Source organism: Fukomys damarensis, unplaced genomic scaffold (assembly GCF_012274545.1).
Source record: "Fukomys damarensis isolate Sample0158 unplaced genomic scaffold, DMR_v1.0_HiC HiC_scaffold_20, whole genome shotgun sequence".
NCBI lineage: Eukaryota > Metazoa > Chordata > Mammalia > Rodentia > Bathyergidae > Fukomys > Fukomys damarensis.
This window is the reverse complement of record NW_022900932.1, coordinates 16,430,296-16,445,648: the sequence shown is the minus strand read 5'-3', so window position 1 is coordinate 16,445,648 and position 15,353 is coordinate 16,430,296. Positions and strand designations below refer to the sequence as shown.

Below are 15,353 nucleotides of genomic sequence, written 5' to 3'. Positions count from 1 at the left end.
CCTGCCTCAGCCTCCAAGTGCTGGGATTACAGGAGTGCACCACACCCAGCTAAAACCCAGCTTTAGCAAGGACCTCGCTGTATCAGTCTGACAAACGCCCTCCCCACCATATCTGATCGCTCTCCACGTCTGATCAGCCTCCTTTTCCTGCCTCATCTCCCACTGATGTCTGGTGACTCTGACCTGTATTGGGCAGGAGTTCTGTTAGGTCATCGTAGCCGGGTCCCCCGGGGTCTCCTCTTAGATGTAAATTCCCACTGCCGGGTGGTATTCAAAGTTGAGCCCAGTCTCTTCCCCAGGGCTGAATCCTGCAGCGACCCCGAATGAAATCTCCCTTCCTGGCCTTTGGCTGACGGCTTTGTCCCCAGGGTGGCGCTGTTGGAAGGAAGCCTGCTGGGCGGGAGCAGGGCAGGGCAGGGGCGCCCTCAAAGGGAAGTGGGATCCTGGCCGGTCCCGCGGTTCTGCTGTGCCGCCCTCTCCTGGCCACTGCCGTGAGGCATCCTCGCTGGACACCTATGGTCAGGGCCCAGCCCACCACGCTCTGGTTTATCTGCCGGGAGTCAGGACGAACCTCTCCTCTTGCCAAGCTGACTGTCTCGGGTGTCTGTCAGGGGGCTGGGGAGCTGACTAACACAGTGCCCATCCCGACGCGCCATCCATGGCTAGGACAGCAGATTGGAGTAATGAAGGAATCTCAGAAACAAGGGCTGGTGTGATGGGCGCCTGCAGGGGCTGCATGGCGTGCTTATTTCTGTCTAGGTGCCCTGCTGTAACACAAGCCACATCCCCTTTGCTCCGCCCCCAAGTCATTTTGCCCTTAGCAGTCTGCCTGCAAGCTCCTCACCCATGTGACACGGTGCCTGTCCCAGCACTCCTCTTTTTCTTCTTCTTTTTTTTTTTAGTGTAGTTTTTTTCCTCCTGATTTTTTTTTTTTTTTTTTTTTTTTTTAATTCGGGGCCCTGTGCTTGCAAGGCAAGCAGTGGCACCACTGAGCTAAATCCCCACTTGGTTTAGGTTTTTGAGACAGGGTTTTGCTATGTAGGTCAAACTGGCCTTGAACTCACTGTGTAGCCCAGGCTGGCCTCAACTCCTGGCAATCCTCCTGCCTCAGCCTCCCAAGTGCTGGGATTACAGGCGCGCGACGCCACTCCCCACTCAGCACTCCTTTTAAAGTGTGCTCCGATCCCAGGAAAATTAAACCGCCTGTAGCTCATCATACTTGTGTGTGTTCTCCTCTGATGGGCAGCCCTCCTAGTCAGCAGCCACTCCAAAGGCAGGGTGGCCTAGCAGTCAGTGTCCCTGAGCTAGCTGGAGACAGGACCCGCCCCAGGTTTTGTGACCGAGTGACAGCATAGCTACTCCTTCACCACAGTTCTCCCCCCTCTAAGTGTCACTAACAGCCACCTCTACCTCCTTTCGGAGCATAAGATTATCCAGAAAGAAGCCTCTTGCAAGTTTTAAAAAGACAGCATGAGGATCTGCAGTGTTTTAGACCCAATCCGGTAAGAATTGTCCAGTTTTATTCCTGAATACTTTCTAAAATCCATTTGGCTTGATGGGTTTTCAGAAGCTAAATGCAGAGAGCAGGATGCTTCTAATTTAGAAGTCTGTTTAATTCTTAAATTATGGAATATTTTAAGAATATAAAAAAGATACACCGAACATCTGTATTCCTACAAGTCAGTGCAGTTAAATCTTACCATTCTGCTCTGTCTGGTTCATGTTTTTTCAAAAGAAAGAAATTTTTAAAAAGAAAGGAAAGGGAAAGAAAAATTGTACATAAAGCATTTGGCATGGTGGTTGGCATTTGTAAAGCCATTGGTAATTGTCAACTAATTTTTAAATTTTAAGATAACTTTAGGTTTATAGAAGATTATCAAGATAGCAGGGACATTTTTTATGTTCTTTTCACCCAGTTTTCCCTGATCTTAGCTTCCTGCATAACTATGCTATATTTATGAAAGAAATTAGCACTGGTGTGACACTGTAAACTAAAGCACAAACTTTATTCTAATCTTAGCTGCTTGTCTAGTTTCCCATCCATTCCTCCACCACACGGGAAAGGACAGCCAACAATGAGTCCAAGCCTGGGATTCAGGACAGCAGGTGACTCCAGGGCCTTTGTGCTATGATTATAACCACAGCTGTCACCGCCCCATTGACCCCAGGGCCTCCAGCTTGCTAAGCACACGCTGTACTCCAAGACACATCCCTACCCGTTAGAGCTTAACGATTGGGCCAAGCACCTTCCAATCCCCCACTCAACCCTTGCAGCAAACCTCTGTGGTGATTGTTATTAATCCCGTGTTATAGACAGGACAGCTGAGGTCTGGAGAGATTAGCTGAGGTGTGCTAGGGGGCACAGGTAGGATTTGAGCCTAAGGAGTCTGACTCCAAAGTCATGCTTTGTACAAGCCAGGCACGGTAGTGCACACCTGCAGTCCCCAGTACTCAGGAGGCAGAGGCAGGAGAATTTCTGTGATTTCAAGACAAACTTGGGCTACATAGTGAGTTCAAAGTCAGCCTGGACTACACAGCAATATCTTGTCTCAAAACAAACAACCCCACACACAAAGTCATGCTTTTTCCACCATATGGCTTCTTTCATGAGGTTTCCGTAGAGAAGAGAGCAGTCACTGTCACAGATGTGTCCATGAGTGTGGCAGGTGGGAGGTACACCCAGGCAGTACCAGGGTGGAGCTGGCCTCTGTTCCTGAATGTGCTTTTTGGTCACTTGTCTCCACCTGCCTTTCTTCCCTGCCCCCCCTGCAGCCCCAAATTCTGAGCCAAATCCTTGGAGCCCCAAGAAGGTGGGCTCAGCTCTGTCCCAGCCTCTGGATGGCCCGGCCCTGGCAGGGACAGGCGGCCCATGCACGGACCAGGATGGCAACTAGCTTCCGGAACCACTGTTTTGGGTCCTGCTGACCATGCACAAGCAAGACCGAGCTGTAAGGCGGAGAGGGTCCACTGAGCTGGAATGAGCTCCATCTGCTGTTCGGATTTGGGCCCCACCACCCCAAAGCTGAAGGGAGAGCACTTTCTACCCTAGAGTGGAGTGGGGCCCAGGCAGGCTAAGTGGGGCTCCCACAGCCCTGGCGACTTCCGCCATCCCCAGCGAGGGCCAGGGCAGCCGGCGGGATGGGGACCAAGTACTGCAGAGAGGCAGCCAGAAGAGCCCTTGAGCCAGAGCCTGGAGATCCTGGACCCAGGAGGGAGCTTTCCAGCCCTGTCTCCTTTCTTCTGAGCATCAGCTTGTCTGTCTGTGAAATGGGGATGCGAGGCCCTTCCAGACAGGCAGTGTGCGTGTACTGTGTGCAGACTGAATTGCAAAAGGGGTGACAGAACTAAAACCTGCCAGTGGGTTTCAGCTCCCAGAGCGGGGCTTGGGAACGAGTGTGGAAAAGGGGACACCTGTTCCAAATGTGCGCAGAGGACCAGCACTTGCTCTCCAGGAGCAGAGCAGATGGCAAGGAAGGAAAAGGCTCTGTAAGCCCCAGGGAGCGGGCAGAGCAGGCCCAAGACCCCGGAGGAGAGGAGTGGTGTTGCAGGGAGTGTGAACAGGTGCGGGCCAGCGTGGGGTGCTGGCGGGGACTCCCAGAAGTGATGTCTCCAGTGTAGCCTGGGGAGAAGCCAGAGTTCACCCAGGGAAAAGGGGAGCGCGGTATGCTCAGGTGCTGCAGCCTGAAGCCTATGTGGCACAGAGGTAAGTGGTGCCACACACCTGTAATCTCAGCTTTCTGGGAGGCTGAGGCAAGAGGATCACAAGTTCCATCCAGCCTGGGCAACTTAGCAACTTAGCGAGACCCTGTCTAAAATAAAAAAGGGCTGGTGGGGGCAGGGTGTGGTGGCGCACTCCTGTAATCCCAGCACTCAGGAGGCTGAGGCAGGAGGATTGCTGAGTTGGAGTCCAGCCTGGGCTACATAGTGAGTTCCAGGTCAGTCCAAAGTCTCAACTACATAGTGAGACCCTGTCTCAAAAATAAATAAATAAATAAGGAGGTGGGGGCTGGGGAGTTAGCTCAGTTCAAAGGCCCTGGATTCAATGTCCAGTTCTGAAAAGGGGAGGAGGAGAAGAGGAGGGTAGAAGCGCACATTCTGAAAAACGGTTTATAGTTTCTCAATTGCATAGTAGGGGCCAGGTCAGAATTACAATATGGCTAGAGACGCCGGAAGTGGTAGCATACACCCACAGTCCACGCTGCTGGGAGGAAGAGGATCTCTTGAGCCCCAGGAGTTCCAGATCAGCTTGGGCAGTATAGCAAGACACCATCTCCAACACCAACAACCAACCAAACCAGCATGGCTAGAGATAGGAGGAGGTTTTGTCAAGGTGTCTGTACTTCAAGGGTTTGAAGATGGAGGGTGACTGATCGTTTTAGTACGATGTCTGCCTAGGAGGGGCTGGAGCCAGACAGGCCACTAGCAGGGTCTTGCAAGAATCTGGGTGAGAGGTCAAGAGGAAAATCAAGGTATGCAAGCACATCCGGGTAACCTGTCACTGAAATAGGGAACTAGCAAGAGGGGTGTGGCCACAGGTGGTGAAAACCCCTTAGTTTGAAGCTCAGGTGGAGGTGGCCGGTTGGAGGCAGAAGCTTCGAGCTCGGGAAATAATCGGGCCAGATCTGTGTGGGATCTTCAGCCTGGAGACAGCTGCTGAGGCTGTGAGAGCAGAGGGAACCTGGACAGTGGGGACCCGGAGTGCAGCCAGGGGCACAAGACAGGCCCTGAGAAAGCTGACATTTCAGAGAGGAAGAGGGAAGGCAGCCATTAGTCCTCATGGGCCCTTTGGGAGGTGTGGCTTATGCGTGAGGAAGGTGAGTGGCTTTCTGTGCTGTTTTGCCTTTTCAGGCGAGGAGAACCCAGAAGCTCAGTTCTATCACCCATCCTTCCCCTAGGACTCCTGCTGTGTCTCCAGCTCAAGCTTGTCATCCCCTTGTTTAATGCCTCTAAGGCTTAGGTGACTGGAGTGTTAAACAGTTCTTTGAAAAGTTGAGTGTAATGGAAAAGATTGAGCCAGGCATGGTGGCGCACGCCTGTAATCTCAGCACTCCGGAGGCTGAGGCAGGAGGATTGCTGTGAATTCAAGGCCAACCTGGGCTACAAACTGAGACCCTGTCACAAAAAAAAAAAAAAAAAAAAAAAAAGGAAAAGAGTGAGGCCGGGGTTTAGCTCCGTGGTGCTGCTTGCTGCCTGCCTCAAAAGCACAAGGTCCCAAGTTCGATTCCCAGTACCAAAAAAAAAGAAAAAAAAATAGCAACCCAAAAAAAGAAAAGACTGATTTCAAAAGATGCAGTTTGTGCAGTGTGTGTGTGTTTACCATTGAGCCCTCCCCTGAGCCAACTCCGGTTTGGTAGCTGACACTGAGTAGGGTGGGCACAGAGAGGCTGTGACACATGGAACTCTGTCCTTTATCATAACTGGAGCCGTGGGCGAGGAGGGCAGACAGGAAGTCATCGAACCTTCAGCTCTGTACCAACTCTTCTCTCGGACCACCCGGTTCCTCGCAGCATCGAGGAGGGCAGCCTCACAGAGGCCTGTCCGTGAACGCGAGTCGCCATCCCTCCAAGCCACCAGGCCGCCAGCCGTCCTTATGAGGAACCTTTTTATTATAGAGACAGACAGAATTCTCTTTTGCATAAAGAATCTCTCGTCGGGTCAGGGGAACCCACCGACTCCCGCTCTGACACCCCTGCCTCGGCTGAGCCCTGCCGGGACCGCTCAGGGTCTCTGGGAACGGCGGAGGCTGCTGTCCCCCGGGGAAGCGCTGGCCGGGCGGGCCTTGCCGGAGCCGGGTGCAGGCCGGGGCTCCGGGTCACAGCCGCCCGGTCTCCCGCCCCAGCCGGTTGTCCAGCACCTGGAGCTGCCGCAGGAAGCCCGAGTTGGGACAGATGTCGCGGTGGGCCTGCACCGTCTGGATGGCCTCCACCAGCGTCATGTTCTCGCAGATCATGAGGAAAGCCAGGACCAGCGTGGCGGAGCGGCTAACCCCCATGGCACAGTGGACCAGCACGCGGCCTGCGGGACAGCCGCCCCACTCAGCCGCGGCCCTTCCGGAAGAGGAGCCGCTTCCCGGTCCTGCGAGACTGACTATCCTCACTGAGGCCCAGAAAGGGAAGGAGAGCCCCTCCGGGTCACGCCGCAAGTTAGTGGCAGGGCCAAGGGCAGCAGCTAGTATTCCTTCCTCCTGGGCTAGGCTGCTTCCTCTGACACCCCTTGTAACGTGGGGAAGGAGGGTTACTGAACTCCCAGGGACCCCTAGACTTCATCAGATTATAGAGGATGCCCGCCCACTGAGCTCCCCCAGGTCCACTCTCTCCCTGTCTCTGTAGTCTGTGCCAAGACCTCATCTTAGAGGGGCTGCTGGGGCCCAATGCCTGGCCTCTTACTGGGGAATACAGGTACGCTGATGGCCACGGTACATCTTTTTCTGTGTTTGGTTTTTTGGGACAGGGTCTCGCTATGGAGCCCCAGCTGGCCTTGAGCTCACGGGGATTCTCCTGCCTCAGCCTCCCCTGTGCCACCATGCCCAGCAGTGGTGGGTCTGAGTTAAGCTTGAGGTTGTTGAGGTTGGTTTCCAGGGTGAGAAGGTTGCTAATGGGACTGGTAGCCTGGACTCCTCACCTCCTCAGTGCTACTGGGGAACAGGGGAGCCCCAGATCCAACCTGTCCCCAGCCTGCCCAGTGCCACCTCAGCAGCTGACCTCGGGGAGTGCTGAGGGCGACCCGGATGTATCGAGCCACAGGCAGGAAGTAGATGCTGATGTCGAAGTAGGGGTTGTCATCTGCCTCGATGCCGTAGTACTCCAGGGGCAGCCCTTGGTAGAACTTGGCACCCGTGTCCACCTGGTACCTGCCTGCAGCAGCATTCACCACGTGGGTGATGCCCATCTGCATCAGGCGGCTCTTGTCCCGGGCAGCGTACCTGGGGGTGAGGGGTACGAGGGTGAGGTGACCTCACTGTGCAGCTCTGACTGGAATGGACCTGCCCTTCCCTGCAAGCCGCCCTGGTGAAGGGGTTCCTCCAGTTGGAGCTGAAGACCCCCTTTCAGCCAGGTGTGCTGATGCACCCCTATCATGCCTAACTCAGGAGGCTGAGGCAGGAGAATCACCAGGAGTTTGAGGCCACCCTGGGCTACATAGTAAGCTCAAGGGCAAACTGAACTATCCAGTGAGACCCTGTCTCAAAAACAATAAAATTGTACATATGAATAGGACAGCACAGTGTATCTAGGCTTCAGTACTGTCTTCGGTTTCAGGCATCCGCTGAGGTCTGAGAACTTATCCCCCCACGGCGGGGAGCTGCAGGGCATCTAAATGATGAAATATGTTTGACCACTGAAATGTCATAGGGCTGGGGATTTAGCTCAGTGGTTCTGCCACCTGACTCACAAGCTCAAGGACCTGAGTTCGATCCCCAGTACCAAAATAAAAAAATAAAATAACAAATAGAAGCATTATGGGTATATGCATCTTACAATAGCATACAAAAATTTTATCTGTGTGGGAAGAATAATATATTCATATTGTTAAGTTATTAATCTATGTTTAAATACTTGTATTTAGGATAATTTCTAAATTCTATATATATGGTCCATATTTTCTAAAATTTAAGAAAAATAACTCACAATTCTATTCTCTTTTCAACCTACTGAAATGCATGTGCTTTCCCAGGATGCAACTACTTAAATATTCCTAGGATTACTGTTCATAATAGCCAAAAATTGGAAATGTCTCAAATCTCCATATATAATAGGGTATGGTCACGTGGTGACCTAAATTGTGGTATGGTCACGTGGTGAAATATTATACAGCAGTAAAACGAATGAACTGCAGCAGTCAGTAATAACACAGGTGTCTCATAATTTCAAGCAAATAGTGCTAGCACCAAACACACACAATGTGATTCCATTCATATAACATGTGTGTGTGTGTGCGTGGTACTAGGGTTCAAACTCATGACCTTGTGAAGCAGGTGGCAGAACCACTGAGCTAATTCCTGTCCCTCCAGTCATGTAACTTTAAAAGGCAAAAGAGATACGTAGGTGGTAAAGCTATAAAGAAAAACAAGCAAATAATGATATAGACATTTAAGGAGTAGTTATCCACTGGGAAAAAGGAAAAGTTATAAGAAGAATTCAGTAGGGGTTTCTGGAATACAAGTAATGTACTATCTTTTAGTCTAGGAAATGAAACTGTCCATCCGTGCTCTGTGCACTTTTCTTATATGTGTTCTGTTTCCACAGGTTAAAAAATCATAATAGTGTGAGCCTGTACATAATAGTGTGATCCCAGCACTTGGGAGGCTGAGGCAGGAGTATCTCTGGGAGTTCAAGGCCAGCCTTGGCTACATAATAAGTTCAAGGCCAGCTTGGAATACATAGTTAGACCTTGTCTTAAAATGAACCAACAGGGCTGGGGATTTAGCTCAGTAGTTCCGTTGCCTGCCTCACAAGCGCAAGGTCCAGAGTTCAATCCCTGGTACCAAAAAAAACAAAAAAAACAAAAAAAAACAAAACCAAAACCAAAAAACAGAAAAACAAAAAACGAACAAACAAAAATCCCAAAACAAAACAAAAAAAAAACCCAGCATAATATAAGCGGGAAGAAAAATGGGGCACGTGGTGGAGACAGAGGGTGCCACTCTGCATGGGGATGCCACACCCTTCTGCCAGCCCCAGGCCCCCTGGGTCTCACTCACGCATCTCCCAGGAAGAGGTTGGGCCAGACCTCATTGACGTGGTTCAAGGTGGTGGCCCTGCGGACCCACAGCAAACGCTGCAGCGAGGCGAGCGTGGGCGGCTGGTAGGGGGAAGCCCGCCTGGGCCCGTGGATCTTGGGCCTCCGGAGGTCCTGCTTCTGCAGCGAGTCCATCCTGGAAAAAAGCAGACAGTGCAGTGGCTAGGCATGGGCTCCCCCAGCTGACAGGGAGGCCAGGGTGCAGGTCCCAGGGGCTATGTGTGCTGTGGGTGAGGCCCTAGCTTTGTTTTCTGTTGAGACAAGTCTTTCTGTGTGGTCCAGGTTGGCCTCAAACTCGAAGAGACCCTCCTGCCTCAACCTCCCAAGTGCTGGGATTACAGGTGTGCCAGTAGCCCCAGTTACTCTGTGTAAGGTTGTTAACTAGATCAGCTGGGCTTTTCCCCAAGAACAGACTTGTCACTGTGGTTACACTGGACACACCTCTCTCCTAAAGCCACAAATGTTCGAAGTTTTAGGGTCTGGGGTTCCCCATTTATGGCAAAGCCAGTGCAGCCTTAAGGGGCTGGGGATTTGTAGGGATGGGAGCCCCAGGTGGCTGCGGCTTTCAGAGGGCACCCAGGAAGGCCCCCAACTCAGGCAGCTCAATTTCAGCCCCACCCCTGCCGCTTCCTGTCTGGCCCTCAGCCCCATCTCCGCCCGCCCGCTTTCAAGAGCTGGAGATCAGAGCTTTCCCTCGAGGGTGAGAGCAGAGGAGCCGACTGCTGTTTGATAGCATTGTCCCCTTGGGATGGGCGGGACTCTCCTCTGTCCAGCACCTCCCTCCGTGTGCCCTTGGAGCCACTCAGTCACCCCCTCAGAGACTCCAGGGAGTGCTCACAGCCCTCTGGCCTCTCCTCTGGAGCTGGGTCCCACTGTCCCTCCTCACCCCCGAGACTCCGCAGGCCTCGTCCGGGTGGGCTGGGCTGTGTCTGCCGTCAGCTGGCCCAGGCTGTGTGGGGCTCTGCAGAGCTGGGCTGTCAGGGGCACCAGAACCTGGGCCTGGTGCTGCACTGGGAAAGAGGGCCTATCCTGGACGGCCGTCCTCACTCCCCTCAGCCAGCAGCCCGGGAAGCTACAGACTGGGAAGAGCATCTTTTCCCTTCGGTCAGCAGTACCAGGACCAGCGATGGCAAAAGGGACCCAGGAGACCACAGGCTTGGCTGTGCTGGCCCAGGGGGTGGCCTGTGGGCAGGGCGGAAGTGAGGACCCGGCTCTGCCCTTCATCCCCCGCTGTGACCTCTCGGCAGGCTGGGTGGCCTGCCACTGACCTAGGGCATGGTCTGGGACAGGGCTCGGGTGTGAGCGGAACAGGGCCAGGGCAGGTTCCGCCCAGAACACACACGCTGTGACGCGGCCAGGATTCCAGGTTGTGGACCCTCGGGGGTGGGGCTGGGAGCAGACCGGGCCTGTGGCCTGAGGTGGTGCCCTCCAAACCCTGGCCCTGTCCAGGGAACCTCTGGGACTCATGGCCTTGAGGCAGTGGCCAGGTGCTTCGGAGCAGGGGAGAAGACTGGCTCCCCTTAGAAACGGCCCCCTTGAGGACGCTGTCTGGCTAGTTTTTCTCTCTGGCTGAAGATCCTGCCCTTGCCTGACTTCTCAAGACTTTGGGGCTCTATCCTAAGCAGAATACAGGGCAGCAGGCAGGGTAGCATGTTGTGGTGAGGGAGGCCCAGTGCAGGGGAATCCACAGCCACCGTGGTCTGCAGTGCCCAGGTGGGGCTGCCCAGCTGCAGGCAGGACCAGAGGCCTTGGTGCTTGGCATGGGGCAAGGTTGCCCTCTGGTGGCCTATGGGTGCCATGCAGCCCAGCTGTACAGGGAGCCATCGCCGTCCTGGCCAGACCAGCTGCTCCCCAGGCTCAAGAGAGATCAGTGATGGGGGCTTCCGGGGCACAGCCCTGGCCTCAACATCCCAGGATACCCAGCCCAGGTCTGCAGCTTGGAGCTCTCCCTTGGGGTAGGGCTATTCCTGCACAGGTCCCACCAAGGCCCCGGCTCCTGAGCTCAGGTGTCCCCACCCTTGTGGAAGACGCTCTGTGCACCTCCTCAGCCACAGCAGGTGAAGCTCGGCCCTGAGTCCAGCAGGACAGGGCCCAGGCCCGTGCCCTTTTTACGCCAGCCCTCACTCTGCTCCTCGCTCCCCTCTGTGGGCCTGGTTTTCCTGCTCCTGCACTGATGCTATTTACAAGCCCACACTGTTGTCCTCTGTCTTCCCCCAACTTTCTCCTATAGGTTGCTCACTGTCCTTACCTTTCTCCCACACTCCCTCAGGAAGTGCACACTCCTATGCAGCTTCCAGAACCCTGCCTTCTATGCCCATAGCTGAGAGGCTATGAGCATCCCAGGAGATACCAAATGTAAAGCGCCTCCCAGGATGTTGTGTCATGGTAGAGGCCTCATGAATGACACATCTTTCTATTGTTACCAACTAAAATTACTCTTCCCTCTTCAAGCCTTAGCCAATAGGAAGAGAGCAACTTTCTGATGAAATGGTAGCATTTAGTCTCTTATCTCTTGGTTTTTATTTCTCCAGTAAAAATTATTACATTCACCACATTTTTTGTGGTTTGGTTGGTTTTTTGAGACAGGGTCTCACTAAGTTTTCCAGGCTGTTCTTGAACTCACTGTGTAGCCCAAGCTGGCCTCAAATTCACAGTCTTCCTGCCTCAGCCTCCCAAGTGCAAGGATTATACGCAAGCACCACCATGCCTGGCTTTTCCTCTCACAACTCACTAAGGAGGGACGTACTATGTGCCAGAGGAAGTGCTTGCATTTTCTCACTGACTCCTTATGAAGGGGGGGTAAATATCATTATCCCCATTATACAGAGGAGGAAACCAAGGCTCAGAGAGGTTAAACCATTTGCCCAAGGTCACACAGCCAATGGGTGTGGGGAGCCAGGATTCGGGCCGGGTCTTTCTGACTCTCCTGTGCTTTGCCCTGTCTCGTTCCCATTCGGTTGGTAGCCAGCCCATCTTCACCCTCACCCCACACACAGGCACAAATGCCAGCACCCATTCTCCAGCTTGGGGCGCTCACTCACCTGTGGGGGCGTCCAGCCCGGGCCGAGGTCTCCGGCGCACAGCTTGTGCCTCCGGCTGCCAGCCGCCGGTCTCTGCACGCTTGATGCTGTTTCTATTTTTTGATTTGAGTATAATTATAAAGCATGCCGTCTGCTCCCCCTTCCAGCCACCCCGGCACTCCCAATCCACCGGCCCATGTCGTGGTCGGTGCCAGGCCTGGCCTCGGCTGGGCCCGCTGGGGGAACAGCTGGGGAGGGCACGGCCAGACGGAGCGCCCAGAGCGGGAGTGTGACTCACTGGCAGCACCTGCCTGCGTTCCATCCTCAGCCCAAAAAGCAACCCCTGGGCCGGGGATTTAGCTCAGCGGTGACACAGCGTCTGCCGGGCTTGGACGAGGTCCTGAGTTTGATCCCCCGCAGCAAAACAACCAACCAACAAACAAAAAACAACTCCCTTGGCTTTTGAGGACAGGAAATGGGACTGGAAGGATCTCCAGAGGACAGAGAAGAGGTCCACCGAAGCAGACACAGCTGATGGCTGTGCCAGTGTCAGTGCCAGGTCCCAGCGGCCTTTTTGGGAGCTGAGAAAGGTGGGACTGGACCAGGATGAAGATGTTACGTCACAAAGGGAGTGGTGGCGCAGGCCTGTAATCCCCGCACCCAGCAGGCTGAGGCAGGAGGATCACCATGAATCCGAGGCCAGGCTGGGCTACAGAGTGAGTTCAAGGCCAGCCTGGTCTGCACAGTGAGACCCTGTCTCAAAACAAAATGAACAGGACCAGGGATGTGGCTCCGTGGCACTGCACCAGCCTGGCAGGTGCAAGGTCCTTGGTTCCATCCCTGGTACCACCAAGCAAACAAACAAACAAACAGAAAAAGATCTGGAGCCACAGACTGAGGGCCAAAGTGCAGACGAAGGTATCTGTGGAGCACAGGTCGGGATAGTTTTGTCCAGGGGTCACTCCCACCTTCCACCACCTTAGCCTGCCCTGGAAGACAAGGACACTCGCCGTGTCGCTGGCCCAGGTCCACAGTTCCATGGGGACAATGAGAGCCCTCCTGAGCCGACTGAAGTCCCCCTGAGTAGATTTGGACGAGTCAGGACCCTCCTTATTGCCCAGAGACCTTCTTTTAGACAAGGTCTCGATATGCAGCCCAGGCTGGCCTGGGACTCACGGTCCTCCTGCTTCAGCCTTTTCCACCTGCCTCCGGGAAGCTGACACTCAGCCTGCCGGGTACCCTGAGCCCTGGGGACGGCTGAGGAGGCGGCTGTGGCCCAGGGCTACCAGGGACACTGTGACTCCTCCTCCCTTCCCTGCCTACAGGGAACTGTGTGTCCCTGGCCAAGGAGAGGCCCACACCCACCTGTGGGGACTGAAGGCAGCGGCTATGAGGGGCTGTGGGGTACAAGGGGCAGCAGATGGAGGCACAGGCTGCAGGGGGCACCCCCCGCTGGCCTCTCAGCACCTGGGCGTCCACCTGGACCACAGCCTGTAGCAGCAGCAGCAGCAGCAGCAGGGCCAGGGTGGTGAGGTGGCAGGGCAGGGTCTGGCTCCGGGAGAGAGAAAAGCTTTGTGTTACGGGGAGGTATACCAAGGGCCAGGCTGGCTGGGGTCCGTCAGGACAGTGGTGAGAGCTGTCACCTAGACCTGCTTCTGCCTAGGGTCCTGTGCCTCAGGTCAAGTAGGTGTAGGTGTGAGGGAAAATGAGGAAGTCTGTCATACATGGCTGGAAGGGATGACCTCTTCCACAGTCTTCTCATCTGCAGGGTCCCCAGTCCCAGAGCTGCCAGGCACAGCTAGCTACACAGGCTTTGCACTGCAGAGCTCCCTGGGGCTATGGTTACACGTTTTTGTGGATGATGCTTCCATGGGTTTTGCAGAGCCGTCAACCTCGCAGACCAATTACCCCAAAGCCAGCTGCCTAATGGGCAAGAGGCTCAGGTCAGAGGTCAGAGGTCAGAGGCCAGGGTGCCCAAGGCCCCGTGCTGAGAAGTGGGTGGCAGTAGGATCATACACCTGCTGCTCCACCACGTTCCTGGATCCCATCTAGAACAAGCTGTGAACGTGCCACTCCCACGGGGGACAGGTCCTCCTCTTGGCCTCCCACGGCAGGCAGCCCTGCCAGCCAGCCCCCCAGCCCCCCAGCCCCGACTTCCCACTGCCAGCCCCATCCAGCCTCCCCCTGTCGCTCCTCACCGGGCCCTTCAGCTCTGGCTCGAACCCCGCAGTCTCTGGTCCAGCTGGCGGAGCTGGTGGAGGAAACCGCGGTTGGGGAAGATCCATCGCCGCTCCCGCACGGCGAGCACGGCCTGGCGCAGGGACAGCCGCTGGTGCAGCATGAGGTAGGCCAGGACCAGTGTGGCAGAGCGGCTCACACCCACCACGCAGTGCACCAAGACCTTCGCTGGGGAGATGCGGGGTGAGAGACTGTCAGTCCCACAGTCGGCCCTCCCAGGGCGCCGTTCCTGGCCTCCTGGGTATGGGCAGGCCGCAAGTCTCTTGGCCTCAGCTTTCTGATCTTTTGTTTGTTTGGGTTTTTTTGAGACAAGGTCTTGCTGTGTAGCCCCAGCTGGCCTCCAACTTGCAGTGATCCTCCTGCCTCAGCCTAAGTTCCTGATCTTTCACATGGATAAACTGACTTGTTTTCCTAGCTTTGGGATGGAGCCCAAATCCTTAACACGGCTCACCCAGAGGTGAGCCTGCAGCCTGTTTCACGGGACACCCACACCCTCAGCTCAGGAAACACTTTCTGTTGTGGTCTCTGGTCTGCAGCCTTAGCCAGTGCTGTCCCTGCTTCCTGGGATGCATCTGCCGCTCTCAGGCGTTCAGGTGTCAGTAGACAGGACTTTCCCGACCCGGCCAGGGCCGCCTGACTCACAGAGCAGCTCACCGATTTAGCATGTGGTCCAACGGCCCTGGCTGTGGGGAGAAGTCACTGTTTCCGTGACTCTCGGGGCTCAGCCCCCACCTGGGCTCCCACAGCTTCTCGTATTCGCTGTCCTGGCGGCAGCACTCAGAACTCACTGTGTGACCTGCAAGACCTGTGCGTGTGGGGACCCTGCCTTTTGGAAGTCTGGATTCCCAGAGTCTAGTTCGTGCCTGGCACTAGCGGATACTCGATGCATAACTGATGGATGAAGAACAAAGGGATGTCTGATGCTTTGGACATTAGGAAGTTGGTATGAGCTGTAGTCATGTCACACCCATTACAAAGATGAGGAAACTGAGGTCCAGAGAGGAACCCTGGCTTGCCCGAGGTCATGTTGCAAGGGGCATAGCTGTTTCTGAGGATGAGTACAAAGCCAGGGCCCCAGCCTCTCCAGTCTCCCTTTGCTTGGTTGGTTTTTGTTGAAATACGGTCTCTCTATGTAGTTCAGGCTAGATTTGAACTCACTATGTAGCCCCCACTGACCTTGAACTTGTAGCAAACCTCCTCCCTCAGACTCCCAAGTGCTGGGATCACAGAGATGTATCACCATACCTAGTTAGTCTCCTTTGTTGTATTCTGGGTATCTGAAGTTTCTCTCTCTCTCTCTCTCTCTCTCTCTCTCTCTCTCTCTCTCTCTCTGTGTGTTTTTTTTTACAATATCTGCGT

General features: G+C 54.7%; 2 protein-coding genes across 4 annotated transcripts in view; both read right to left on the bottom strand.

The window, feature by feature from the left end:
• Positions 1 to 5,793: 5,793 nt before the first annotated feature.
• Positions 5,794 to 15,353, bottom strand: part of LOC104850406 (dual specificity protein phosphatase 13) — an 11,040-nt gene continuing 1,480 nt past the window's right edge. Inside the window, exons 2-7 of one of the 3 annotated variants that reach the window (XM_010607368.2) lie at positions 13,955 to 14,162; positions 13,122 to 13,304; positions 11,778 to 11,869; positions 8,699 to 8,872; positions 6,702 to 6,922; positions 5,794 to 6,015 (exon numbers count right to left, since the gene is read on the bottom strand). In XM_010607368.2, the coding sequence (XP_010605670.1) occupies positions 5,813 to 6,015; positions 6,702 to 6,922; positions 8,699 to 8,872; positions 11,778 to 11,869; positions 13,122 to 13,304; positions 13,955 to 14,041 (960 nt within the window). In that variant the 5' untranslated portion in view covers positions 14,042 to 14,162 and the 3' untranslated portion in view covers positions 5,794 to 5,812. Of the gene's footprint in view, positions 6,016 to 6,701; positions 6,923 to 8,698; positions 8,873 to 9,622; positions 10,056 to 10,984; positions 11,125 to 11,777; positions 11,870 to 13,121; positions 13,305 to 13,954; positions 14,163 to 15,353 lie in introns of those variants that run through there. The other 2 variants (XM_010607390.1, XM_010607375.1) reach the window with 2 other exon arrangements.
• The window catches only part of LOC104850948 (dual specificity protein phosphatase 13), a 2,470-nt gene continuing 1,558 nt past the window's right edge, over positions 14,442 to 15,353 (bottom strand). Inside the window, exon 3 of the mRNA XM_010608076.1 lies at positions 14,442 to 14,677. Within this exon, the coding sequence (XP_010606378.1) occupies positions 14,442 to 14,677 (236 nt within the window). The remainder of the gene's footprint in view (positions 14,678 to 15,353) is intronic.